Here is a 27,708-nt window from a genome sequence, read left to right on the forward strand (position 1 = left end):
TTATTTTCAGGTTCATATCAGTATGTAGTGTCTCTCCTGTGACATGTCTCCATGCTTTAATGTTCAAAAAGCTCTTTCTTTTCTCATATATACTGCCCGTGCTGCAGCACCTCTTTTCACCCTCTGTCTGAAACCAGAGCCCAGTCTGCTCTGATTGGTTAGCTGGCCGGCTCTGTTGTGATTGGTCAACCTTTTAGAGATGTTCTCTCTAAAAGGGTACAATGTGTTTGAGTCCTAGCAATTGGAAGCGCAAGTGTTACATAATGATATCACTATGTCATGGAAGTAAGCAAAGGAGTCCAATGGAGGCGTTTCAGGCACGGGGGGAGTGTGGGAGAGAAACTCCCTCTGGAGGAACACAGGGATTTGAGCCTTTGCAGACCATTTACATGCACTAAAACCTACGCTTATAACACAACACAGGAGAGGGAAAACCATCAAAAGCATAATAGGGCCTCTAAATACGCTTACAGGCGCTTCTAGTACTTCATTAGTAATGAGGGGTTCTGTCACAGTAACCTCACTAACGGATGAAGTGATCACAGCTTCAGTTCAATCAATGTCCCTCACAGGCTTCCATCAGTCCTGGTAATTATAGAGTCAGTGCAATACAGTAAAAGCAGCCCAGCATTTTTTTTTTTCATCATATGGTGTGAAAAAATAATTTGTTCTTATTTCTCTGGCCCCTGGTGGCCCCCACAGTTATGTTCTCGCTGTAGGAGGGTAATCGTTGCAAAGAGGACACTTATTAGCCATGTGATGGGTGTTGGTGGAGGGATCAGAAACAGCCTCTTGGGACAGCACCTCCTATGTTCATCCTGTGATTCAACCTCCCAGTAACCAGAGGGCTGCTTTCTACCAGTCATGGGTGATGCGCCACTTATAACCAGAATAATACTGAATGACAATTTCAGCACATTTCTGATGGAAACTCTGGCCATTTAATGTAAATCTTATTAAAAAATAACTAATAAATAAAGATAACATCACTATTAACTTGCTGCAGTGTTGTGAGCCACATGAATACATACTGTTTCATGTTTTGTTAGACACCCACAGTCATGAGAGGACAGAGATGATTAACGGCTTGTGTTGTTCTTATATTGGATGGGGGACTCCTCTTGCACTTCAAAGATGCCCCCCTTGTATTGGATTTATGAGGCATACTAAAACTAAATTCAAATAAGAGTCAAGAAGGGATTTTGGATTCAATAAAATAATCAATCTGTGACAAGTTATATTGAGGTTGGAGACTTATTTTTCAACGTAGACCGTTTTTAAATAAGGCAATTAAGATAAAAAGATAAAGTTGGGGAGTTCGCTATTATTTGTTATTGATTATTATATTGCTTAAAATAAAGTGATTCATCAAGTAAAATAGTTAGTAATTACTAATGCTAATATTTAAAATAGGTTATTTACATTTCAAGGCAATTCAAAGTGCTTTACAAAAATGAAAACATTAAGAGCATCCATTTTGTAAATTATAAATAGCATTTAAAAACAGTCATTAAAAAGCAAAGAGAGTAAAATACACATAAAACAAGCTTATATATCAAATACATGAATGAAAGTTACAGTGCAGTGTAAAATATAAATAGTTCAATTAAAAGCAGCGGCAAAAAGCCTGGATTTAAAAGTAGTAAGAGTTGCAGCTGACCTTCTGGGAGTTTGTTCCAGATATTTGGAGCATAATAACTGAACGCTGTTTCTCCATGTTTAGTTCTGACTCTGGGGACAGAAAGCTGACCAGTCCCTGAAGACCTGAGAGTTCTGGATGGTTCATCATTTAGCAGATCAGAAATAGGTTTTTGGCCCTAGACCATTTAGTGTTTTATAAACCAGCAGCAGTATTTCAGTTCTTTGACAGACAGGTAATAGCTTCTACTGTATACAACACAACATATTTGGGATTGTTCTAACATAGAAAAGACCATCAATGTATCTGCATTTAGCACAAGATGAAGCTTAGTTTATTGTGTTGAAACCCCAGAATATTAAAGGTGTATGGTTGTATGAAGTGTGAGGTCTACTACTCTACACTACTCGATCATCAGCATAACAATGGCTATTACTTCCATATACATGAACACGTACATTATTAATATACAAAGTGGGTCAAGCTGCATCTCATCAAGGTTATTGCTTTGGGGGAAAAAGCTAGAATAATTGGAATATTTTAATTTTTTCTATGGATGTTAATTGATCAAATATGAAATGTAACATTTTGTAGAGGTCTTTTGTATATCAAAGTAACCTAATGATGGTTAATGGCAGGAAAATAACACCCAAAGTAGCATTTATTTAGCTGAAACCCCTACATCAATCTTTTTGGTATACATTTTTGTATTACAGGACTACTAGGGAGCTTCTTTTTTTTCAACCCACACCCCCAGCACCCTTCCCTTGGAGGTCTTTAAGTTATCAACCCAATTCAAAAAGGAATATGAATAAGGAAAAAAGCAGTGCAAAACTTGGAGGTAATTGTGATTTTGTAAATACATACATTTAGGTATTCACCATCTTCTGTGTTCTGTGTATTGTTTTAAATATATACATAATTACAAAGCGTTAACAAGATTCCCAACACATGGAAATTAAATTAATGAAACATTAACATATAAAGCAAAAAAATACCATATGTTGCTTGACAGAAATGGTGTGAGCCAACATGATGTTTTAACACAGATTGAACAGAATAGAACAAATCTGCTATGTTATATTTTAAAGTGCATCCTAACTCTCCATTTATCTGCATTTGTATTATACTTCCGACTGGCCCTGAACGCAGCATAGTCTGTACGGAGACAGCGAGCAGCAGCAGCTCCCGGCGGAGCAGCGCGGCGATTGGCCAGAACGGAGAGGGGGAGGGCTTATCTCCCCCCACCCCCTGCTTGCCTCACTCCTGGCAGAGCCACTCCTCTCCTCCGCGCCTCCCCTCACCTCTCCTCCCCTCCTAGAGGACAGAGCGATGCGGAGACAATAGGACGCATAGCCGGAGCAGTCTGCGGGATGCTCGGCGTCTCACAGAGGCTTCTCACCGGACCCGGAGCCCAGGACCAGGCCTTTCTCCCGGCTCAGACCCCCAAGTGTGCTCCCCAGCAGCCTGCACTGATAGGGCGGACTCCACTGCCTCCATATGGGAGACAACTGAAGGGTGAGCTGCGGAATAAATGCTCCATCTATCCTCACCTGTACCCTCACCCTCTGACTCCCTATAATAAAGGGATGTATTACACTGATTTCTTATTTTCCGAGCATGACAGGCCTATTCTGTGCAGCACCATGCACTGAAAACAAAGCTGTAGAATGCGCGCGCGTGTGTGTTTGTGTGCCATTTATCTCCAGGAAACAACAAAATACTGCATTTTAGATGTAAAATCTGTGAAGCGGAATTCATGCTATTGATCACAATGCAACCTCTTGCACCCCCACCCCTCCATGCATCCTATATATCTGCAGCAGCAGCAGCAGCTGTGTATGTGGTGTGGTGTGTGTGTGTGTGTGTGTGTGTGTGTGTGTGTGTGTGTGTGTGTGTGTGTGTGTGTGTGTGTGTGTGTGTGTGTGTGTGTGTGCACCTGTCACTCAGAAACAGTAGTTTCCTAAGAGTCAGTGCAGTCTAAGGGACACACTGCAGGTGGGACCAACATGACGTAGCCCGACAGACTTCTGAAGCTGATGATGATGGGATAATAGTAACAGACCATAATGTTTACGTTGGTCCACATGCTGGGTTCAGGGATTTTTGCACCTTCCTTACGGCTGTGACAAAGTGTCTGCATGTGTTGCATTAATGTTACAAAGAAAACATACTACTGATACAATTCTAGATTATTGTTGTAGTGAACCGACTTCTAATTGTTTCTTCGTTTAGAGTTATCTTCCATTGCTTCATCTGTTCTGAGCCACTGAGGGAGGATGTCTGGTTGTGTGTGTGTTAAGCCTGAGACACAGCTCATCAAAGTGGGTTTAAGCTTCTTGCTGGAACATAAAAAAAAAAGAAGACACACACTCCAGCATGATGAGTCACAGATCACAATGTAGGTCACATCGGTTGGCAGGGAGGTAACTTCAGCTCGTTGGACAAAGAGAGATGTCCTGATGATGCTCGTCAAGAAACTATGATGACTGTGATGCATATTTTAGACATAGGGCCTACTATACATAACATTACATGTCACTTGTTAGGCACTTTTACCCAAAGCAACTTACTTAGTACTGTCGTCAGTCCCCACAGGAGCAATTTGGGGTGAAGTGTCTTGCCCAAGGACACAGCGACATGCTGACTGCAGTGGGGATTGAACCAATGCTCTGAAGATCAGCACACTATACCACTGAGCCACATACTATAGCCTACTATGTATTTTTTTCCCATATATTATTTATTTTTTTATGAAAATGTCCATCATACTTTACTATATTGTTTCTTCGGAAAATGTCATCATACAATCCTATGTTTTTTTTTGCATATTTTGGACATACTTTCATTCTTAGCAATTAGCTTAGCTTAACACATGAATGAAAGCAGGGGGCAACAGCTAGCCTGGCTGTGTTGCTAAACATTTCACCAAAATCACCACTAACCAACTAACCAACAACTAACATCTTGTTAATTGTATCCATCTACAATCCAGATATATTTATATATATATAGAAATTATAGGATGATATGTGTTGAACTTTTTCTTGCTGCGTCCAGTCTTTCTGCTCAGCTAAGCTAACTAGCTGCTACCGCTAGCATATTTTCTTCTACAGACATGAGAGTGGTATAAACCCTCTCAGCTAATTCTCGTCAATAGTGGATACGTTTATTTTTACGGAATGTTGAACTATTCCTTTAAGTTTTTCAGTTGTTACTCTAGATATGAATATTATATTAAAGGGATGTGGATACATTGTGTTTTGGTGGATATATGTTGTAACAGTATAGTTACATTATCTTTATTCACCCACACATTTTTGAACCACTTTTTAATCATTTGGCCAGTTAAGACCACAGTGCTGACCCTGTAATAAAATTAGTTAGTTGTGTAGAATTTTCCATTTTAAGGAAATACAAACGGTAGCTATTGATTCTATATTTATTCATTTGTTTTCAATTAACATTTAACTGCAAGAGATAGTCTTTATCATTCTTTGTAGTTCTTTCCGTATTGGATAAATGATTTCATCATTAAGAACTAAAACATAGAATCACAAGTAGGAGGCTCGTAACAGAGTGTTTTCAGACTTAGTTGCATGTAATTATTGCTTAAAAGAAACAAGAATACTACTCTAGTATAGGTTAAATGAGTAGAATGGGTTAGTATTGCATGTGTTATTAGTCCCTCTTATAGATTAAGCTTAAAACAAACTATCTTTTATTTCCTTTATTGAGACTTAATGTGTAGTTTCCATGTCTAAGATGTGATAAAACTTAGGACAACATCATGAAATCATAAGGAGTGGTATCCCACCACAACAGGATACACAATCAGTAAATGCCCCTTTAAAGCCAATATGTGCTATTGTCATCATGTTATTAAAAAAAGGTTTTTAATGTGTTTGTACTGTAGGTATACAAAGATGTGTAATTACAGTTAGGTCAGAGGACAGGGGTCAGTTTAGTTAGGGTTAGGGTTAGGAGAAAAGACTGAGGAATAAGCTGCATTTGTATTATCCTGACTGTAGATATGGTGACAAATGCCACACTTGAGTTGCTGTTGGCAGTTGGTGCTGTTGCTATGGTGCAGGTATATTGGCCACACACACACACACACACACACACACACACACACACACACACACACACACACACACACACACACACACACACACACACACACACACACACACACACACACACACACACACACACACACACACACACACACACACACACACACACACACACACACACACGTATATGTATACATCACTTCAGGGGGACATTACATTAACTTACATGCATTTCCTGGAGACTTATCCTAACCTTAACCATGACCAAGACATGCCTAACCCTAAACCTTACCCTTGACCTTACCCTAACCAAGTCTTCACCCTAAAATTAATTATTCCCCTCATGGGGACCTCCATTTTGTCCCCATAAGAGAGGCAAGTCCCCTCACATGACTGTCTAAATAGATTTAGGTCCCCACAAGTATAGTAATGCTAGGCCACACACACACACACACACACACACACACACACACACACACACACACACACACACACACACACACACACACACACACACACACACACACACACACACACACACACACACACACACACACACACACACACACACACACACACACACACACACACACACACACACACACACACACACACACACCATCAAAGTGTGTGACCATGTATTGACAAGGAGTGGTGTATGGGAGAGAAAATAATGAGACAGGAGAAGGGACAGCGGCACACAATGACAAGGACCGTTGAGTAGCAAAGTACCAGCTAGTGTGTGTGTGTGCGTGTGTGTGTGTGTGTGTGTGTGTGTGTGTGTGTGTGTGTGTGTGTGTGTGTGTGTGTGTGTGTGTGTGTGTGTGTGTGTGTGTGTGCTGCAGTCGCGTCTGGTCATGCCAGCTTTTGTAAACAGACAAACCCTATGCAGGAATAACATGTAGTGTGTTGCGGTTGCTCCTCACAAAAAGGTTGTTGACAAAAGGATGAAGACAGCGTTGGCTCTAATTGTTTCGGGGCAGAACTGCTGCATCAGCGGAGTGGGGAGGGGTTTGTTTGTGTTGATGGCCTCGGCCCGCTGAATGTGCTCGGCCCAACGGCTCTGTTGCATAAGTAGTCTGGGCTGCTGAGTGTTAAACCTTGTGGCACAGAGTGTCAGTGTAGAGAGGAGGCAGTGGGGGGGGGGGGGGGGGGGGGGGGGGGTTTGATGTCACTTGAAAGGAACATCGTGTTTTTCGTGTTTCCAGTACGGTGCATTTGAAAGCCTGTGAGTGCATAGGTGCATCACTGAGAAAAAAAGTAGGTTTTGTAAAATGGTGCAGGCAAATCATTGCATGCATTTTCAGACAGACTGTTTTTTATTACTAGGGTTTGCAACTATTGTGTCATATATATATGAAATGTAATCTATCTTTATTAATTTATATACATTTTAAGAAATGATATGGTAAGCAAAACGAAATTAAATACAGTTAAAATCCATTTAATAACTAAATAACAAGCCACAAATCAGAAAAAGAGAAAGAAAAGAGAGTAAAAAAGTGACAAAAAAGAATGAATACATATAATGTAGTTACCAGATGGTTGATGCATTATTAATACCTGTATATTTTAATGATATAGATCTACTATATAGCTGTACCTCTCCCAGTATATAACCCAAAACAGTTACATCTGTTGTCTATAAAACATCAACAACGGTGTAAAAGTGCATAGAACAATCCACCATGGCACGATCTAAAGTCTTTCAAATGAGTGTGTCGAAAACGCAGAAATATTACATTTACAATAAAACAGACTAAAGTGAAAACACGGAGGCACACACGCACGCGCGCACACACACACACACACACACACACACACACACACACACACACACACACACACACACACACACACACACACACACACACACACACACACACACACACACACACACACACACACACACACACACACACACACACACACACACACACACACACACACACACACACACACACACACACACACACACACACAGAGTGGGATGGCAGACTTCCTCTCCACATGGAGAGCCGACATTTGTCCTGACCCGGTGACTCATTCGGCTATGACTCTAATAATGCTATATATAAATACAGATAAAGCTTTCTTTGTGGTAAACACACACACATACACACACGCATGGATTTTCATCTGAGATGCCAACATAGAACTGAGAGCATAACAAACTGTAAAGCATCAATTATAATGATGTAAATGATTTGTCTCCTAAGTCTCTGTGTATTTAACAGAACTCTTCAGAGATGTTGTTTTTCACTTTGACAGCCCTCTCTAGTTTAAACTTTCAATATGTTTTTATAAGCTGACAAAATGCAGTAAAATAATGTTGTTAAATCATTAAGTGTATTTGTCTTGAATTGTATCCGATCTTTTATATTAGTGAGTGTCTGCAAATGAAATCACAGTGTAGGTGTATAACAGTAATACGGTTATGCCAACAGCAATATGAGCTGAATAAGTGATGATAATGACAAGGTGCAATTCAATTTAGTTCAATTGTAATACACTCGAGTATACTTCAAAACTGGTGCATAATAAAACACATCTAAAAGATGAATTATGTATTGATCAAGTATATCAATGTCCAAGCTTCACTTTGCATACATATGTAGACTTGTTACCTGAAATCTGGACTTTAAAAACAAGTAAAATCGTAACTGTTCTTAGACAGCATATAATTCCATTTCAAGTATAAAATTATTTATAAATTGCATTAATTATACTTTTTGTTTCTAAAGGGCTTTTCATAATACTCAAAACACTTAACATAAGCTCTAATGATCATATACTGTAATACAACACAGAAATCTGGTTTAGAATGACAGTGCACCTTGTGTTTGTCTAAACATTTTTACTGAAGACGTACTTAGAAAAAAGGTTGCCTCGATTGGACTAATTTGTTTACTTTCATGACATAGTGACATCACAACGTAACACTTGCGTCTTTTGGCTAGTACTCCAACACATTGTATAGACCCTCCAGTAAAAAACGCGATTCTGCGATCGCAGAATTTACTGCATAATCAGCAAAATGGCGCGGATTTTTAAAAGGCTGCATATTTATCAAAAGGCCGAATAATCCCTGCATTTTTCCACACAAAGTTGAGAAAAAAAAAGGTTAACTCGTTTTGACGTGAAGTAGTGATGATGATGACGTGACGTCATCAGCTCGCGCATCACAGAAGGTAAACAACACCGTAGAGTGAACGTTTGGAACTCACACAAGAGAGAAAACACCAAGATGAAAAAATCTGATCCATCTCATTTACCAACGAACATTTCTGCTAAAGACCGGGCAAAGCAGTACCCCGATGTCTTTCACGAAAGTGGGGGGAAACTATTCTGCACCCCGTGCAACTGTGTGTTGGAGCATAAGAGAAAGTCCACGGTGACGACCCACTTTGATTAATTCAAACATTCGAAAATGCTTTCTTCTGCTGCGGACAAGAAAGCCAAACAACTCCCGTTCACCGAGGCATCAACCTCCAAAACGCTTTCGAGGGCTACAAGAAACGAAGTGAGTAGCCTACAAGATTGAAGCTGGTCAGATAATGAACGAGTAAATGAAAACAGAATGAGGCGGAGAAGTGTGTGTGTGTGTGTCTGTGTGTGTGTGTGTGTGTGTGTGTGTGTGTGTGTGTGTGTGTGTCTTTTTGGTATACATTTTTGTATTACAGGACTACTAGGGAGCTTCTTTTTTTTCAACCCCCAGCACCCTTCCCTTGGAGGTCTTTAAGTTATCAACCCAATTCAGTGTGTGTGTGTGTGTGTGTGTGTGTGTGTGTGTGTGTGTGTGTGTGTGTGTGTGTGTGTGTGTGTGTGTGTGTGTGTGTGTGTGTGTGTGTGTGTGTGTGTGTGTGTGTGTGTGTGTGTGTGTGTGTGTGTGTGTGTGTGTGTGTGTGTGTGTGTGTGTGTGTGCGCGTGTGTGTGTGCGCGCGTGTGTGTGTGTGAGTGTGTGAGAGAGAGAGTGTGATTAAAATAGCCCAATTGCTTTTACAATAAATAAACATTGACTGTGTTTAATTGAATAGGACAGGGGTTTAACGTTAGTGGCAGGTTGTGTGTGAGAGAGAATAAATAAGACAGCCCAATATTTTAAAAAAAATCTATTCTTTTTCGCAACTTTCCGCATATTTCGCAACTTCCCGCAATTTCACCGCATAAATTCACATAAAACCCCCGCATGTTTAATCGCATAATCAAGGATTTTAGCCCGCCTTTTTCTGGAGGGTCTAATTGTACGTGATAGGCTAAGGGGCGGGACATCTCTAAGCAGTTGACCAATCAAAACAGAGCCAGCCAGCAAACCAATCAGAGCAGACTGGGCTCTGGTTTCAGACTGAGGGTGAAAAGTGGTGCTGCAGCACAGGCAGTATGAGAACAATAAAGAGCTTTTAGATGTCACAGTAGAGACACTACATACTGATATACACCTGAAAATAAAATAATAGGACCCCTTTAAACTATTACACACTACACACACACGCACGCACGCACACACACACACACACACACACACACACACACACACACCATGTATCCTGCACATAAGCACTGCTGATCCTCGACACATGGCCTTATCTGTTCACAACACCCCAGCCTCCCTCATGTGTGTTTGTGTGTGTGTGTGTGTGTGTGTGTGTGTGTGTGTGTGTGTGTGTGTGTGTGTGTGTGTGTGTGTGTGTGTGTGTGTGTGTGTGTGTGTGTGTATCGCATGTGTACAAGGTTTTTTTAGGCAGGGACAGGTACAGTACAGTACATCCTCTCTGCGCTGCCATTTATCATCCAAACTGACTCACCCCTCCTCACCTGCTGGTGCCAAATGCTCTCACACAAATAACATGACACACACAAAGGCCTATGTAGGGGGTGACAAGGTACTTACACTAGTGTGTGTGTTTGTGTGTGTGTGTGTGTGTGTGCGTGCGTGCGTGTGTGGGTGTCAGGATTTTGCAGGTATTGCTGCTCAGGAAGAAAAAGAGAAAGCAATCACTAAGAATAATCACACTGCAGCAAGGAATGGATTTGCTAGAAAAGACTGCTTTTTGCTGTGTGTGTGTGTATGTGTGTGTGTGTGTGTGTGTGTGTGTGTGTGTGTGTGTGTGTGTGTGTGTGTGTGTGTGTGTGTGTGTGTGTGTGTGTGTGTGTGTGTGTGTGTGTGTGTGTGTGACTCAGCTCACAGCCCAGCTTTGGCTTTCCCCTTGGCGAGCAGTATTTAGAATGACTTAAGCCTTCACTGCAGATAATTAGCATTTTCAGTGACTATCACTGCAGATCAGAGCAGCCGGCGGTGAGCTGCAGAATCAAACGCGTCTTGCTCGCTAATGACCTTGAAACCCAGCAGAAAATATCACAAACACACTCTCCTATTGATGTAAAAGAGTAGAACAGCACCCCGTGTTGTCTGTTTCTCCCATGGGGCCTTAAGAGACAACTGTTTTAATGCAAAGGGGATACTACCGAAAAACATAAGGCTAAATGTGAATTTATCAGCATTTAACTATTTTTATATATATATATTGTTATTTTACACATCAAATGTAATACCACAAGAAATTGAACATGGAAGTTTTCCACAGGATAAAAATGTAATATATGTTTCACATGTAAAATACTAACATCCAACCATTAATTGAATTGTATTTATGTATTTTATCCATTTATATTAGTCATTTACTTTTATTTATAACTTTTATTTTTTTAGTATGTTATAATGCAGATCATTTATAATTATATTGTATAATTAAGGTTTAATGCTTATAGGCTTATATGCTTTGCATTAATACAAAGGTGTTATCTATTGTCAAATATTCTACTGCAATTTTTAAATAACTACAATAATCCTTCTTCTTATATTAAGTATTTAATCATAATAATAAAAAATATTTTAAAAAGATAGGAATACAAATTTACTTTAAACTCCAAAATAAAAATGTGTTTCCTCTCTCATTCCTGCGCAGTGACTCCAGCTGTTAGCTGTCCCACCTGAGCGTCTGCTCCCCAGTTCTGTCCCCTGGTCCGTCCCCTATAGCAGTCCCTAGCATGAGTTCCTCTCCGCTGGTGTCTCGAGCCAACATGGACATCCTGGACGAGCTGCAGCTGATCGCAGCCCAGAACCTGGAGAGGCTGGAGGTCAACAAATACTACGAGGTGATCCGGGAGCTGGGCAAGGGCACGTACGGCAAGGTGGACCTGGTCATCCACAAGATCAGAGGTGAGGGGGCACGAATGCACACGTACAAAATCCTGCTGCTCTAAATAGGCAAAACGTTTATATGCCTATTTTTCTCATATTTCGCCCAATAAGGTACAAAAATGGCTCTGAAGTTCCTGAAGAAGAAGACTACCAAGCTGAAGTCGTTCCTGCGGGAGTACAGCATCTCTCTGTACCTGTCCCCCTGCCCCTTCATCATCAACATGTTCGGCATCGCCTTCGAGACGGACGACTACTACGTGTTCGCCCAGGAGTACGCGCTGGCAGGGGACCTCTTCGATATCATTCCCCCACAGGTGCTCCATCTTCATTCTGGTTACTCTGCGTATCACTGCTTCTGGGTCAAGGACTTAAGCAAAAAAATATCCATCTTGACAAGTTCTTAAATTAGTACTTTGCATCCGAAGTTAACATTTGTAGGTCACTTACTCACCCCATTTTGTCTTAAATTCTCAAAGAAAACCGTTCTCAAATGCCTCCAAGATAAACAATGAGTAAAAAAAACTGAGAAGAGAAGTGAATTTTTTTAGCATAAGACTGGATTAATAAAACTTGTATCATACGGAAGGATTTATGTAATAGTTTGTAAACAGATGTTTACTGCTGTTAAATATGGACCCCATTGACTTCAGTTCATCTAGACTTTTCTCTCATTTCGATTTTTGATTGACCATGGAGGTATATGACAAGTTTTTCAAGAATTCAACGTAACAGTGGGTTTAATAATTGATATCCAAAGTATATTTTTGTGGGTGAAGTATTATTTTAAGAAGACAGATTTGTTTTTAGTCCACGTTTTATTGTTGAATACCATATGTATTGTGTGTAGCACTCTAATCTCCCTCTTTCCATTTCTTCAGATTGGTCTTCCCGAGGCAGTGGCAAAGCGCTGTGTGCACCAAGTAGCCATCGCTCTGGACTACCTGCACTGTAAGAAGCTGGTCCACAGGGACATCAAGCCTGAAAACATCCTCATTTTTGACCGAGAGTGCCGCAAGGTCAAGCTGTCAGATTTCGGCATGACCCGCCGAGCTGGCTCACCTGTGAAACGAGTGAGTAATGTTTCTGTGTCTGATCTTACATTCCAATGCAATTCATTTAGCTGAAGCTCTTATCGGAAGTACATTAGCTTTCATCAAGTTCAACTGCATTGACTTCAAATAGGCCAAACCATTCATCGCTACGTACAGAAGTGAAATTAAATATATATATTATTGTCCAAGGTGCAGTCGGAACAGGTTAGGGTTTTCAGTCTGTGGCAGAAGATGTGTAACCTTTCTGCTGTCGTGACATCAAGGAAGCTTGTTTCCCCATTTTGGATCCAGGATTGTGAAAAGGTGTGTTTTTTTTTAGGGTACGTGGGTCCAACTCACATTAAGGGGGTAACAAGCCGATTGGTTGATGCAGAGCGAAGTGCATTTGCTGGAGTGCATGGTGTAATCGTGTTGTGGATGTAGGAAGGGCCTGATGTTTTGCAGCACAGTACTAGTGTCTTGAACCACTCAAAGTCCTTTATCCAGCGTGGTGTTGACCTGTCTCCCCTGCAGGTGAGTGGCACCATCCCCTACACGGCCCCGGAGCTCTGCGACGTGTCCCGCCACGAGGGCTTCTGCGTGGACTACAGCACGGACGTCTGGGCCTTCGGGGTGCTGCTCTTCTGCATGCTGACCGGAAACTTCCCATGGGAGAAGGCGCTGCCCTCCGACTCCTTCTACCAGGAGTTCATCCGCTGGCAGAGGAGGAGGACCAACACGGTCCCCTCCCAGTGGAGGCGCTTCACGGAGCAGGCCCTGCGCATGTTCCGCCGCCTGCTCTCCGTGGAACAGGACCGCCGCTGCTCCGTCAAAGAGGTGTTCGGGTACTTCAGCCACTCCTGGATGCTGGACGCGGAGAACAACAACAACGGGAACAGCAACAGCAACGGAAACAGCAACAGCAACGGCAACAGTAACACCAACTCCAACAGCAACAGCGCAAGTGGTGGAGAGAGGGTTGGCGCTGGTGGCGGGGAGAGAGGAGGTGCGCGGGGAGAGGGGAATGCCACCATCTCCTCATCTTCTTCCGGGGAGGAAGACGAGGAGCTGCTTGTGGAGAGGATGAAGCAGCAGACTTTATCTCCTCTCTCCCCGCTCTCTCCTCTCTCTCCCACGTCTCCGGTGGCGGCGGAGAGGGGGAACGGCGGCGGGGCCAAGGGCGGGGGGATGGAGCCAGGCGGAGGCCACCATTTTGTGTCCGTCTCCACCAACAGCTCCGTATCGTCCACCAACAGTTACGACCGAATGCCGCGGGAAAACAGTTCCCCGGGAGGGCGCATGCTGGTGGCCACGCCCATAGAAATCTGCGTCTGAGTGCGTCAGAACATTGATGTTGTCACTGACTCACTGGTGCCAATTTATACCTCTCATCCAACCACATGCATGGAAACAAACAGACAATGTACTAACACGTATCCTGATCTAAACATCTTGGGAAAGGCAGAGCACATACAGAAGACTTTACAGAGAGTATTTGTAGAATGCATACATTCCTCATGAGGTAGGCTTTTTGGACTCCAAAAGATGCCCACTTTACTCTTTAATGTCAGTGTGCAAATGCATTTTTTTTAAGCCCAGAGGAAAATGAAAAATTGCTCCCTTCAGCATCCGAAAAGAAGACCAAAATGTATTTCTAAAAGCAATACTTCCAGCAAAAAAAAGGCAAATAGAGACCATGTGGCAGACTGCTGTAGGATCGCTTCTGAACGAAGCCAAGGTACGAAGGACTTGTATTTTTGAAGAAGACTATAACAGAGTTCTAGGAAATACATGTAAGATGAAAAAGGAGCGAGCAGTGGTTTTAAATGTTTTATGTGTCGGAAAAGTGTGAGTGAATTTGTTGTGTGTATTATTGTGGATTTATTTTACATTGAGAATTTAATTATTTATTTGAATTTAAATAGACTACTTTTTTCTATTGTTTGGTTATTTTTTTATTGTTCAACTTCACGTTGTATTCTGGCATAGCTGTGCCAAATCCATTTGGTTGGCTGCTGTTCACATTGGAATAATACGACTGTATACGTTTTGACTATTGTAATTCAGTACGTCCACTAGCGGAAGCCTCTGATGTCTTTGTTCTTCAAGTCAACCATATCTTCTTCATTGTTGAAATACTTTTTTTCTACTCCCTCCCAAAACTATATTTGTAAAGCTTCCGTTTCCTTTGATTTTTTTTATTCAGTTTGTATTGTTTGTATTTTCTTTGAAACTTTAAGCAAAATTAATTGCCTGAAAAAGGAAAGAGTTATGATGACTTAGCATTTTCAATTCAATCTGAAGGAGGAGGAAAAAAAATTACCTTTTTATAAATTGCATGACGAGTAGCTCAAACGTACCTTTATGAAGAATTTGAAGCGGCTTTATGAAAATGTACTTGAAAGATTTACAAAAAGAAACGTAAAATGTTGTGATGTGGATTTTTTGCCGTAGCACAATTTCTTGCATAATGTTCCTCGGGTGAATATTGCCGTCATGATCTCTTGAGACATCCTAGGGCTAAAAAATCTGAACAATAATAGTTTTGATTCTGTGTGTTGTATTTGTATTGCTATAAATGCCGTGTACTCATCTCACCAAATCAAGGAACCGAAGAAAAAAAAAATAGCATGAGGACATAGAATTTAAACACAGATCTAAATTGCCACCTTTAGTCAGGTAGTGCGGCGTTGGTTTTCTACCAAGTTCAAATCAATTGAAAAAAAGCAATCCATTCCTTTCATTGACAAAAAAAATGAAGAAAAATAACATTGGATTATGCATAGGAATGGGTGTTTTGTGTGTTGCTTTCCAGACATATATTCTGCATGAACTTGTATGTGCTAAAGCTCTATTGTGAAAACCTGCTCAGTGTTTCTCCTGTCACAAGCTGGTGTAGTATAGCTGCAACAACAACAACATGTTTATTTATCTGGTGAGTCAGTAGCCTCAGCTTGGATCTGCCTGAACGAGGATCAGCTAAACTCAGCTTAACGAAATCGTTTGGATCATGTTCGTCGAAGCTGATCAGATAGCATGATGCAGATGACTACATCTTGTGACAATCTCTGACCTCATCGGCAGCCTTCTGACTCCGAACAAAGGACAGTCCTGATACAGAATCTGTAGCCGTGCTGTTCTTTAGTTCTCCATCAGCCAGCTGCAAGCTGAACGAGCTCTTCAGCATTTACTGTGTGGGCTCCAGCACATCACATGACTGTATGAAGAAGAGATTACATGGGCCTGTACATGACCTCACATGTCATTATTGCCCCCCTAAAACCCCCTTGTACTGCTCCTTAGCACTTCCCATATGTGTTTACACTGAATCATTCATCCTAGCAAACTATTTAATTTCCCAAAAAGTAAAGTGAGAAATCCTGTAAAGCTGGCAGTGTCTGGGTTAAGGGTTGGCCGGAGATGGCCTCTAGGTCTGTCACAGGCGCTAATCAGAATATGTGTTTTTTTAAATGATATGAAACATACTCTACATGCTGTAGTTTTATCATAAAAATGCTGAGCCTCCATTGCCCTATTTAAAGTCAAGCTAACATTTGACTGCTAGCATTTGACTCTGTTGTAATGTTAAATGTTGGCATTTGTATGCTAACGTTGTTTGTATTTTAAAATGTAGTATAAAAGGCAGTATACTGGTGTCAAATCCAAGAGCCTTCCACATATTACTATGCAAATGAGCTTGTGTACAGCTCTTTGTTTCCTTCATTTTACGTTAGCAAACAACTGTGAAGTTCACTGAGGGAAACGGGGCAGGCGAAATATCAGAGTGAATGTATTTAGCTTCTGTGCTAATTCAGAGAATTTTCAATTCAGGCAAATTATTCCAAATTGAATATACATTTGTTTTTGTGTTCAAATGGCATTTCAAATTTGTAATTAAAAGTGACAGATCCAGGGACCAACATGAAGACTAAAGCCTAGCCACCCCATAGGCCATCACTCTTTGTTTTTGTCTTCAGGACCTTTAAAGTTAATAGCTAGCTTACGTTAGCTTACATTCTCCTTTGTTGTGCAAGATTAAAAGTGCTCTGTGGAGTTTTTGTGATAAGTGTGTTCTGAAATTGAATTCACAATGTTTAGGCCGACAAGACACTCATTTTAGTCAAATTTTGGTCATCTTCAAACATCTGAAAAGCCTATTAAATATCATCTCTAATGGTGTACTGTAAGTTTGGTTTTTGAGTGTGTGAACAAAAAAAGAATGATCCAAAATAGCGACTGTGGCACTGAGCCATACAGGAAAATCTGAATATGTGCCAAATGTATTTGGTTATAGTAGGAAAACCATTGCCTTCACTTGGTGCAATACAGATTTATTTACTTCAAATATGTATTTGACTCGGCCACAATGTAAAGACTAAGACTATATAAAGAAACTGCAGGCTACATTTGATTATAGTAAAATGTTTGCATAATTTCACCCTAGTGGATTTTTGCATGAAGCAACAATTAGACCACAAGTTGGAATGGATATTTTGGAATAGCTACACAACTTACTAATGTTATGATCAGCCCCAGTGTCCGCTGCAGTCACTCCAAACTCGAACCGTGGTCCTTTTCTTCACTGGGACGCCTGCATCCGTGGCAGCTGCCTCGGCTCTTCATCATCTCGTCATGTGTTGTAATGGAGCTCCTGTGTCTTTCTGTTCCGAAGCTTAATGTGTTGGTAGAGTTTTAGTCAGTAGATGACCACAGCTCTAGGACTCGTATCCGGTTCTGTCTTTGCAATACAACTGTCTTCCTGTAAAATGAGATTTAGTCAATAAAATGAGAATTGCTGTTGGAGTTAAATCGTTGGTCTCTGGTTATTTTCCCCAGGACTCGCATTCGATGAATAAGGACAAAGTAGGACAAAGTAGGACAGTCCCATATCCCAGTAGTTAGAATACAATGAATTGAGTGGCATGTTGACATCAGAGACTTTTATAATTAATTGTGTATATTTTCTTTTGTATGTCTGTATTAATGTAAGAATTAAGTGAAAAAAAACGAATTGAATTAATCTTAATTTATTCAGCTGTGAATTGATGAATATTAAATAAATAACAACATTTTTAATTATAAAACATTTGTTAATTTTTAATTGGTGGTCACACTTCCACTCCAGAGCTAACTCCAGTCCTTTGGGACCTATACAGTGTTATTTAATTTTGTATAAAATAACTTATGAGTTATAGTTCTGAGATGCAATTAAATTATTTAATAATTAACTGTTTCATACATTCTTACGTTTAATACAATTCATTTTTACTTGCTTTCAAAAATGTTGTTAATTGGTTAATTTGGAGCACTATATTATCAAAAAAATACATTTAAGCAAATGTTTTATGAAATGTAACATTTTGAAACCAGTCATCCAAAGACAAAAATCTCTTATAAAATCACAACGTTAAACAAAATATTTATTTTGGACAATTACATGACCTCTGCTGCTCCAAGAGGTGAGCAAGATGGTACAAAAGATTCCAATAAAATAAAAAGCATGACAAAAGTGACACGAGTTGGCAATCCTAGTCCCATGTTGAATTTAAAATCACCACAGCACAGACACACACATGGAGGAGGCGCTGGAATGTGATGAGTAGTGTGTACCAGGACATATGACCATATCCTGCTACATGTATTAATGCTCCAGTCAATGTGGGGTCAACACAACGAGCCCAGAAAAACTGAAAAGATTAAATTATTATTATATCTGAGATTCAGCCCTGAGATTAACACACACACAAAATCATTTTGAAATCCAAACATTTTGTAAAACATATTCCAAAATCTGTATTTGGTACAATTAAACAATTTAATGTAATTGAAAAAATATTCAAAAAAAACCCTATAAAACACACAAATCACAAGGATGGCACAAATAAAACAGACTTGTTCCAGGATGAGGAGATTGGGTGTGTCGTGCTTTAAAAAAGGAGCTCACTGGTCTTAGACAGCACACTGCTGCCCCCTATGGGCGCTATGCAGAGTACATAGACAAACACCAACACTGATCACATGTAGACGTTTCTCTAAAAGAAGAAGAGGCAGGCTCGCAGCACCTGATAATACTCATCACAGTGCATGGGTTCAACATGTCCCAGAGTTCATTAGGAACCGCTTTACCGTGTTCTGGGATCACTAACATGAAGTCTGCAGAAGAAAAGTGCATGAACGCTGCCTTTAGTCCTCAACGTGTCCATATAGAGGTGATTTACATCCGCTGATTTGTCATTGCACCACAAGCAAGTGAGAATAGGAAAACTACTTCCTGTCCAGATAAGGCTTTTTCAGGTTCTGGTGGGAATTCACCATTTAGGACCAAGTCAAAAATACATTGCAGAAGAGGATCAGGAACCTTTACACTAACACATGCATTCAGAATAAAATAAAGAATGATGTACACCAAGCATGTCAGCTAAGGAATATGCACAGAACCATCTTAACACAGATAAAGTTGTGGTCTTTTTATCCCAGAAGAATGTTGAGGTACACTATTTGAATGCTGTGCTGCAAAAATCCGAAAATGAAACTGATTCCTCCCCATGAGTGCAAAACCCCCAAAGTAAACAGCGGATGACTTTAACTGAAAGAAATCCAGCGACAAATCTAGGCCTGCTTTCATGTACGAAACTCTCAACAAATCATACGGAAGTTCCATTAAGTGATGATTTACTAGCCGTTCAATAAACATAACACGGGCAGACTTACCTTCTCCCTGTCTGAAGGGGGAGGCCAAAGTGCTTTGAGCCAAATAAAAATCGCAAGGTCTCATCATGATGGCTGGAAGAACCTTTAAACCTCTAAGAGCCACACGAGGGAGCCTGAAGCAAATGACATATGACACAGTAAGGGGTGGGGGGGGGGGGGGGTTCGTCTAAGGTAAGACTGCAGCCGTAGCAGAAGACCAGACATTGTCACTCCAAAGTGCTTTCCGCTAAATAAACCCTCCATGAGAATACATTCAAACACTAACTGTTCGGTCTCCTGGATAACTTCATCTGGGCCCAAAGTTTAGTGCAAGTGTTGTTGGAAACGAAACCATGTGCTAGGATCCAAAAAGCTCTCCCGTTAAATAATATGGAACCCTGTTGTTTTGAGAGCGCCCAATCAGGTACCTTGTTCTGTGAGTGTCTCATCTCGATTGAGCAGCATCTCCCTTACCAATAACTTAAAAATCACACAATCATACCTCTTCAACCAGAGAAAAGTCCAGGAATAAATATAAACAAATATTAGCAGATACTTAAAAAGTCTTTAAAAAAATTATTATCTTTGATTGTATCCATATTTAGTCCAGGAACAGAACAAATCCATATAAATAGCTAAAGCTTGAGAACACAAATGACAAATTCTATGCAAGGGTGGGTTTCCTGTCTCCAGCCACAGTTTGGGGGTCAACAGTCAGGGGGTGGAGTTAAGGCTTACGGGTGCTAGCTGTCAGTCAGAAGATACCCTGGTCCACTGTTGCCGTGGTTACCAGCAGAACTGGAAGGAGAGGCCCTGCAGGATGTTGCGTGTGAATGTCTGCATGAATAAAAAGAAATAAATATTTCAAAGTCAAGAATTGGCATGTTTTTCTTGTTCTGATGAAAATAATGCGGTGATAAGAGTGGTGCAGTGATGTGACATGCTTGTATTAGGCCGACCAGGAACTTAGCATCACAAGGGCTTTATCCACAAAATGCAATGGGATTTGGTTGATTTGATTATATTGCAGAAAATAATCGCTCTGGCAAACAAACCTTTATGATGCTCACATGTTTTGTTTGATAATCAGCACTTCTTTGTGATTTTTAATTAGTAAATGCAATCTCTAGAAGTAATAAGTCTAACATTAGGCTATAAACAAACGACATCACAATCAGATAGTTGCAGTGAAATTCATAAAAGCTTAGTTTGAACATAGTGTTGGAGTTGCCCCGTACAATTGAGTTAAAAGTATAGTTTGTAAAGACTACATCACTTCATGAAACCTAACATGCTGTAAAGGTTCATGCTATTTGGTGAGAGAGGGAAAGTGTTAAAATGCTCATTTTGGGACAATTATTTTACGGCAACATAGAAGTTCTCCAAGAAACGTAGGATGAGGTTTCAGATCAAAAGATTCATCACTTTGGTAATAGAATGCCCTGAATAGAAACCAATAGTACATTTCTCTTTATGTTATATATTTATGCTTATTAAATAACTTCAATATTGTACTACATACAGTTTGGGAACTTAAAAAAACCGTGTTAAATGTAATGCTGGATTATTTGAGGTCTCCGATCCTCTTTGACTCTTTGAGTAATGTTTCTTAAACGTGTTACTCCAGAAGACATGAAGCAGAGCAGAATGAAGCTCTACTCATCTCATCGTACCTGTATAATGTCAACAAAGGATTATATTCTATATCAACTTACCTCGTGATGTTCCTGCTCCCGCTGTCACCTGTCATCCCTTCGGCTCCCTGGAGGGGCTTTTACTCTTTTGTTCTGGGGTTGGAGGAGGAAAATATCAGGCTAATGATACAGTCAAACATATCTTTTAAATAGTGGATAGGTAGGTCTCATATAGCATACACATTGAGACACGTTATTGTAGTTATTTCTGCTCACCTTGTGCTTTTTACACTTCATGGAAAGGTTTTCTTCAATGAGTTCACCATCTGCCAACGAGAACATTACAGGAGTTAAAGATGCCACACTTCACCCACTCTTCCTCGTCCTGATCTGACAATGTCCCTGTCCTCCTCTGCTCAAACCAGGTGACCTTGTGAGGCAGCTGGATACGCAAGGTCAAAATATATTGAGAATTACGGGAATAGCTTGTGTGTTATTGCAGAATCTCTACCAGTAGAAACATTTGACTAGGTGTTGGGGAGATATTTCCAAGGCCCATAACTTTGACCCAGTTTATCAGTTCAAACTGTCCTGACTGAGCACACACACCTGTAACCTTGGCTGCTGTGCTCTCAGGGTTCTGTCTCCCTGTTCCTGCCTGTTGGCGTCAGCTCATAGAGGTGTTATGATTCTATCTTGTTATGCAGCATGTTGATTATTCTCTGAACTAGCTAAATACATGGGTCTGGGGTAGGGATCTTCAGAATTGACGTGGCAACTCTACCGTGAAGTCAGAACCTCTGGCTCTTGGACTTGTTTTGTGAATCCTCCGGCCGAAGCTCCAAATAAACCATCAGTGTTTGCCATCAAAAGCTCCAGCTCACTCCGTGTCTCCTTCACGAGTCGGTGACTCCTCCTGCATTGCTACACAGAAGTTTCCCCGACACTAGGGATGCACCAATTGCACATTTCTTAGCCGAAACTGAAAATAACAATTTTGCCAATGCTGATGATTTCTGTTTATTTCATTGTCTTTTATTCCACTTTTGGTTAAGGGAAAAATTGAATGTATTGAATATTAGCCGTCTTTACAGATTTTTCGGTTAACAAAATCCTGCAGCATGTGAGAGTGATGCCGCTCCTCACAGGGGAGGGGAGACCCCGTCCGAAATCCTCTAAGTTACGGTAGAGTGCCCTGAGTCAGTGTTCTAGTCTTTCAAGATGACAGCCTCCAGATTTGATCAGTTATTATTTATTTACATGTGGCTAATGAGACCTCTGCAGTAACAGTAATAAGTCAAATGGCCCAGCAAAACAGCTAAACGTTGGCTACTGCCACAGGCACACGTCAGCTTATTTGCAGATGAGAGATAATAGGGATAACATATTTTGAGTGCAGCTGGAGGGCAGAGCAGCACTCACCTGACTGCACAGCACAGCGGTAGTGGTATTTGTTGGGACAGCCTTTGAAGAAGCAGCCCAGAGTAGCACCGGGTTCACTGCACGCCGAACACATCTACAATACACAAGAGACAAGGTCAAACAAGGACATCTTCTACATGTCTGCGAACAACATGCTTGGTTACAATATTTATCTGATATATCTTACACAACATCATTACTCACATTTAAACAAAAATACATCTATAACTTAAATCAAATGGTAAAATTTCAAGGCTGCATTCACCATGGTGGTATGTATCTTGCTCTGTGAAGCACTTTGGGCTGCATCTGGCATGAGAGGTTCATTATCACCATAGAAAGCCGTAGACACAGATGTCTTTATTCAAGTTATTTCAATCGTTAGCAGCACTATAACTACATCAGCTGTGAGGTATGAGATTGACAATAATGTTCTATAATTATCTTTAAAAGAGCAGTTCTTGTTGAAATGCACAAGAAACCTTCAAGCAATGCAAAATGTGACATCTTGTAAACATGTTTTGCTTGCATGCATTAATCTTTTCCTAACTGACGTTGGCCTCAGTTATCAAGCTTTTATTTGGTAACACATTCAATACCTCTTAGTATCCTAGAGAAGGGAAAAACCAGTAAGTAAGCAGGCAGACTGCTAATATCATCATGCCTAATCCTCTGTTCAGTTACAGCTCTATACCAACCACCTCTCCCTGTGGAAAAGTGGAATCATTTATTCAGATTAAGTGCAGCTTACCGTCTCCTGCGCCACCTTCACAGCCTCCTCCAGCCCGTACACTCTGTCCTTCACCAGGAACACGCCTGCGGCCCAGATGCCGCAGTCTTCGTGGAGCCAGTACTCACAGAGCTCCATAGGGAGGACAGGGGGGCTGTACCAGTCCTCCACATCAGCAGCAGAGCCAGGGTCCCGCTTAGCTGCAGGGCTGCCGGGGCCGTCCGCTGCCCACCGCTGGCTCTCCAGGAGGCCCTTCTGCTTTAACTTGGCTCCTGGCCTGAGGGGCCGTGGTTTGGATGGAACGGCCCTCTTCCCCCCCCTGCCTCTGATGTCACAGGATGAGGAGTCTGAATCACTGTCTGCTTCCTGTTTGAGGTCCGACACCCTGGCTGTTGCTTTGGTGTTGGGCCGGTACTTTTCTGGATAATAGGGCCCGTGGAGGTCCCCCAGGTCCATGGCGTTGGCCGCGCCCCCGCACAGGCAGCAGACCAGAGCGCGCTGGTGCTGGCTCTGCAGGGAGGCCCGGCCCAGCTGCAGACAGGAAGTGCTCGGTACCACATTAGAGACAAAGCCACAGTTCTGGGCCTGCTGCTGGGGGCCCTGTTGCTGGGGGCCCTGCTGCTGGGGGCCCTGCTTGAGTTGTGTTCTCACCTCCTCGGGGTAGTTGATCACAGTGTACAGTGATGGCAATGACTTACTCTCCACATGGACGAACGGAGAGAAATTGTCCACCCTAAAGTGCCTTTTCTCCTCCTTGTAGTTGACATACTTCAACTTGATCTCTGGCTCTCTGGGGGAGAATATAGAAGTTGACTGAATCCATGTCTGTTTCTTTTGCCTCCTCCTGGGAGTGCGGGCCCCCTTAGGCTTGGCAGATGTTTTGCTACCTGTAGCCTTGCCTTTGGCTTTGCCTTGGCTTTTCTTTGGAGATTTGGATGACAGTGCAGGGGAACATCTTTCCACTGAGGGGTCAGAGTGAGAGACATTCTCTGGCTCTGGTAGGTTTCTGTGCAGAGGACTGGATTGTGATGAGGGTTTCCTCTTTGCATTCATATGGCTAGTCTGTGGTGAATGTGCCGTGTGTGAAACCTCCTCTGGCTCCTTCTTCAACTTATTTTGACCAGCTAACCGAGAGCGTTTTGGAGGTGTGCAGCCGTTAAAATTAGTAGAATTATTGATTTCAGAATCACAGGTAGATTCATTGCAATTGTCAGTTTTCATGTTATTAGTTTTACCTCTTTTCATTGCTTTTTGTTTCATTGTTGTCTCCGAGACAGGCGCTTTTGCTCTGCTTTTCTTTTTCCCTACTGACAGGATGTCCATTTTCGGAGGATTGGTTTCCTCAGAATCACTAGCTGTCGATTGGGAAGCCTTCGCTTTCTTATTGGTGCGTATGCGTCCTGATACTTTATACCTGCTGGAGTTAATGTCCATTACTATAGCCTCTAACCGCGTCCCTCTGCCCGGCCGCACTGGCAGTTTCTTTTTTGTTAAAGTTCTCTGTGATGCCTTTGCATTACCGTTCATGTGAGGAATAGTCTTGTTTTTAGAAACATCTGACACACAAACATCATCGGTCAAGTCAATCAAAGGCTCCAGCACTGCCTTTCGTTTGTGCACAGGCTGCCTATTTTCAGCCCTTGAATCTAACTTTGTGGTACTATTGCTGATGCCAAAGCCTTCCTGAATGGCCCCCTCCGTCTTCAATACATCCCACGCAGCCTCTTCACTGGTGTCTGGGTAAGAGTTATCGCCGCTGGGTGAGCTGGAGGCCTGAGGCAGGGTGAACATATCCTCCACAGTGTCCAGTGAGGTAGCAGCCGGGGAGACTGGGTCCTCCAGATGACTGATGTACTCCCCGCTTAGTGAACACAGTTTTGATCTCACAGCTGGGTCCTGTTTCTTAGACCTAAGAAAGAGCACCTCGGAGTCGCTCCTTTCCTCATCCTCCACTGTGGCAGGGGTGAGTGTCTCCGGTGACTCAGCACAAACTCCTGAACTCAAACAGCTGTCCCCATTTCCATTGTGAGAACCCCGACTCATTTCCACAGAATGGCTATGTTCCTTTTCACCTTTTCCATGCTTATCCTTGTCCCAGTTGCTTGAAATCACTCCTCCATTGTTCTCTGGTCCCACATGTGCCTGAGACAATGACTGAAAAAGTTCTGTCTGAGTGGCGAGGTCCACAGGCCCATTCACCTGCTCCAAATAATGTTGGTTGAGTGCATAGCCAGTCTCCCCAAGACCTTCATCTGTGTCAGGAGGGTGGAAGGACAACTTGCTAATAGGCTGTACATCATAGAGCGCTGAATGCAGAGGCAGGGAGTTGTGAGAGGAGAACATATGAGATCTGCTCACATAGGAGAGGGTGACTGTAGTGTGGGAGAAGGCATTGTCTGGTTGGAGTTGATCCCCTGATTGGAGAGTGGTGTCCGAGGAGCCGGTCTCTGAGAAGGGTAATCCAGGGTTGCTGGTGGCCAAGTTGGGGCGCCAGGAGAGGTCTTGAGGCTGTAGGTCATCTATGCTCCCAGGTGGCTGCTCCATAACAACTGCAATAGATGGAGAGGAGAAAATAAAGTGGTGCAGCTTATAAGAATGATTTAGGAGGAAGCATAACATTTAAATATAACTGTTTTCAGGTTAGTCAACAACTATTTTTATTTAACCGAAATGAGGTTATTTGATATTTTTCAGGAACTTGAGGTCATAGTTTAACAACTTTTGACCTCCTTTGGGTTTCCCTTTGTTGTTGTGTCATTCAATAACAAAAATGTCTATTACAGCTAACGTTCATATTCATAACGTTTACATTAGCTTGAAAATTCGAATTTTAATAACGTTGGTGACCATAGAATAACTGACTATTAACGTTGTTGGCTCATTTCCAATTTTACATAAAATGCTTTGAATGTTCATAATATAAAAGTTAATAGGTTATGTGGATATTGTCTTTGTTAGACCAACTGCTGACTTTTTTTTTTTTAACCACCAACGTTGACAGGTCAGGGTTGCTACATAGTTAGCTTAGCAACAGCTAGCGTTAGCTAGCTAGGCCCGGTTTAGCTCCGGCTGCGTTTCCGTAAGCAGAACTACATACAATATTGTACATCTTAAAGCTATTTCCATTAAAGAAACGGAGTCATACGCCACAGAATTTTACTTTATATTTTCAACTGATCGATAGCGATACCTTTTTATTTCGGTGAGGTCTTTATTCCAATAAAGCTCTTTATTACGAAAGCATGACAACTTTTATAGCTTAGTGGTCCACATTGTTCGTCATTGCACACTACGCCTCGAAGTAACTTTGTTGCAATGTAGCGGCCAAACTAATGTAACAAAATGTAATACACTGTTTTAAATGATGTCCTCTGCTGAATCAGATTAATGCCGAACGGACAATTGTATCTTAGTTGATTGAAAAAGTATGTTTTGCTTTCTGATACATTTAAAAAAACAAAGATAAACCAGGTTTTATTAAAATGCAGATCACTATTCGTAGGGTTTGGCTACACGTCCTCTCTTAATGAGCACGATACACATCAGGGTAAGGCCCGGCCGGCTGCCTGAAACAAAGACAGAGCGGAGGTAGTAATGCGCTGTGCTGGGATCGGAAACTTACCCGGACGGGAGGGAAAAACGTCCAGTTAAGAATTATTCCCACCCGGCATCTCTTTCAAAAACCCATGTACTCTAACACATCCTCATAAGGCTACGAAGATACAAAGCTCCAAATTAAATAAAGCTACACACACTTTCCAGGAACACACTACTCTGATACCAGCAGTGTCAAGTTGTTTAGACTATAATCTCAAACTTCCGGATGACCCCTTCATAATAAAACTATAAGTGATGCGTTTCAGTGGTTATCTTTTTTATTTGAAATAAAAAGGTAGAAGAAATACAAATACACCAGATCGAGATTAATAAGCGCAAAACTGATTTAGTTATTAGTACAAGGTAAGACTATTGTTAAATTCAGTCTGTTTCATGTACAGTGTCAAAGCTTCACTAAAACTAAACCAAGCCGACCAACCCGGGATAACAATTTATAGGCTACTCACTTGTCCCTTTTCTTGGTTTGACATCATTACTGGGCATTGCTTTCACCTGTGTGCTGTCTCGCTCTGGCTTGACAAACCGAGCAGCAGTGGAACAGTTGTCAGTCAGTTGTGAAACTGAATGGAATTATGGGAACTAAATGGTAGACCCCGTAGAAACTGTACATGTTTTATTCTCAAATAAAATTGCTGTCATTTTCTTATATAATATTAAAAACTC

General features: G+C 41.5%; 2 protein-coding genes across 3 annotated transcripts; one reads left to right on the forward strand and one right to left on the reverse strand.

Moving 5' to 3' along the window:
- Positions 1–2,832: 2,832 nt before the first annotated feature.
- Positions 2,833–17,754, forward strand: bsk146 (brain specific kinase 146). The gene is made up of 5 exons (XM_079659487.1): positions 2,833–3,157; positions 11,685–11,938; positions 12,032–12,234; positions 12,799–12,990; positions 13,486–17,754. Exons 2-5 carry the CDS (start codon positions 11,767–11,769, stop codon positions 14,284–14,286), a joined length of 1,368 nt encoding a protein of 455 aa, XP_079515613.1. The 5' UTR covers positions 2,833–3,157; positions 11,685–11,766; the 3' UTR covers positions 14,287–17,754.
- A 599-nt stretch (positions 17,755–18,353) lies between these two features.
- On the reverse strand, positions 18,354–27,614 carry LOC307025424 (uncharacterized protein). 2 transcript variants are annotated; one of them, XM_079660075.1, is made up of 6 exons: positions 27,492–27,614; positions 23,449–25,976; positions 22,698–22,791; positions 21,552–21,601; positions 21,357–21,428; positions 18,354–20,478 (listed from the first exon to the last, which is right to left on the reverse strand). In XM_079660075.1, the coding sequence occupies exons 1-5, from the start codon at positions 27,526–27,528 to the stop codon at positions 21,381–21,383; spliced, it is 2,757 nt and encodes a 918-aa protein (XP_079516201.1). In that variant the 5' UTR covers positions 27,529–27,614; the 3' UTR covers positions 18,354–20,478; positions 21,357–21,380. The 2 variants fall into 2 exon arrangements, with proteins under 2 accessions (XP_079516201.1, XP_079516202.1); XM_079660076.1 differs by lacking the exon at positions 27,492–27,614 and adding an exon at positions 27,050–27,438.
- Positions 27,615–27,708: the final 94 nt, after the last annotated feature.

This window comes from Notothenia rossii (assembly GCF_949606895.1).
Source record: "Notothenia rossii genome assembly, chromosome: 11".
NCBI classification, from domain to species: Eukaryota; Metazoa; Chordata; class Actinopteri; order Perciformes; family Nototheniidae; genus Notothenia; species Notothenia rossii.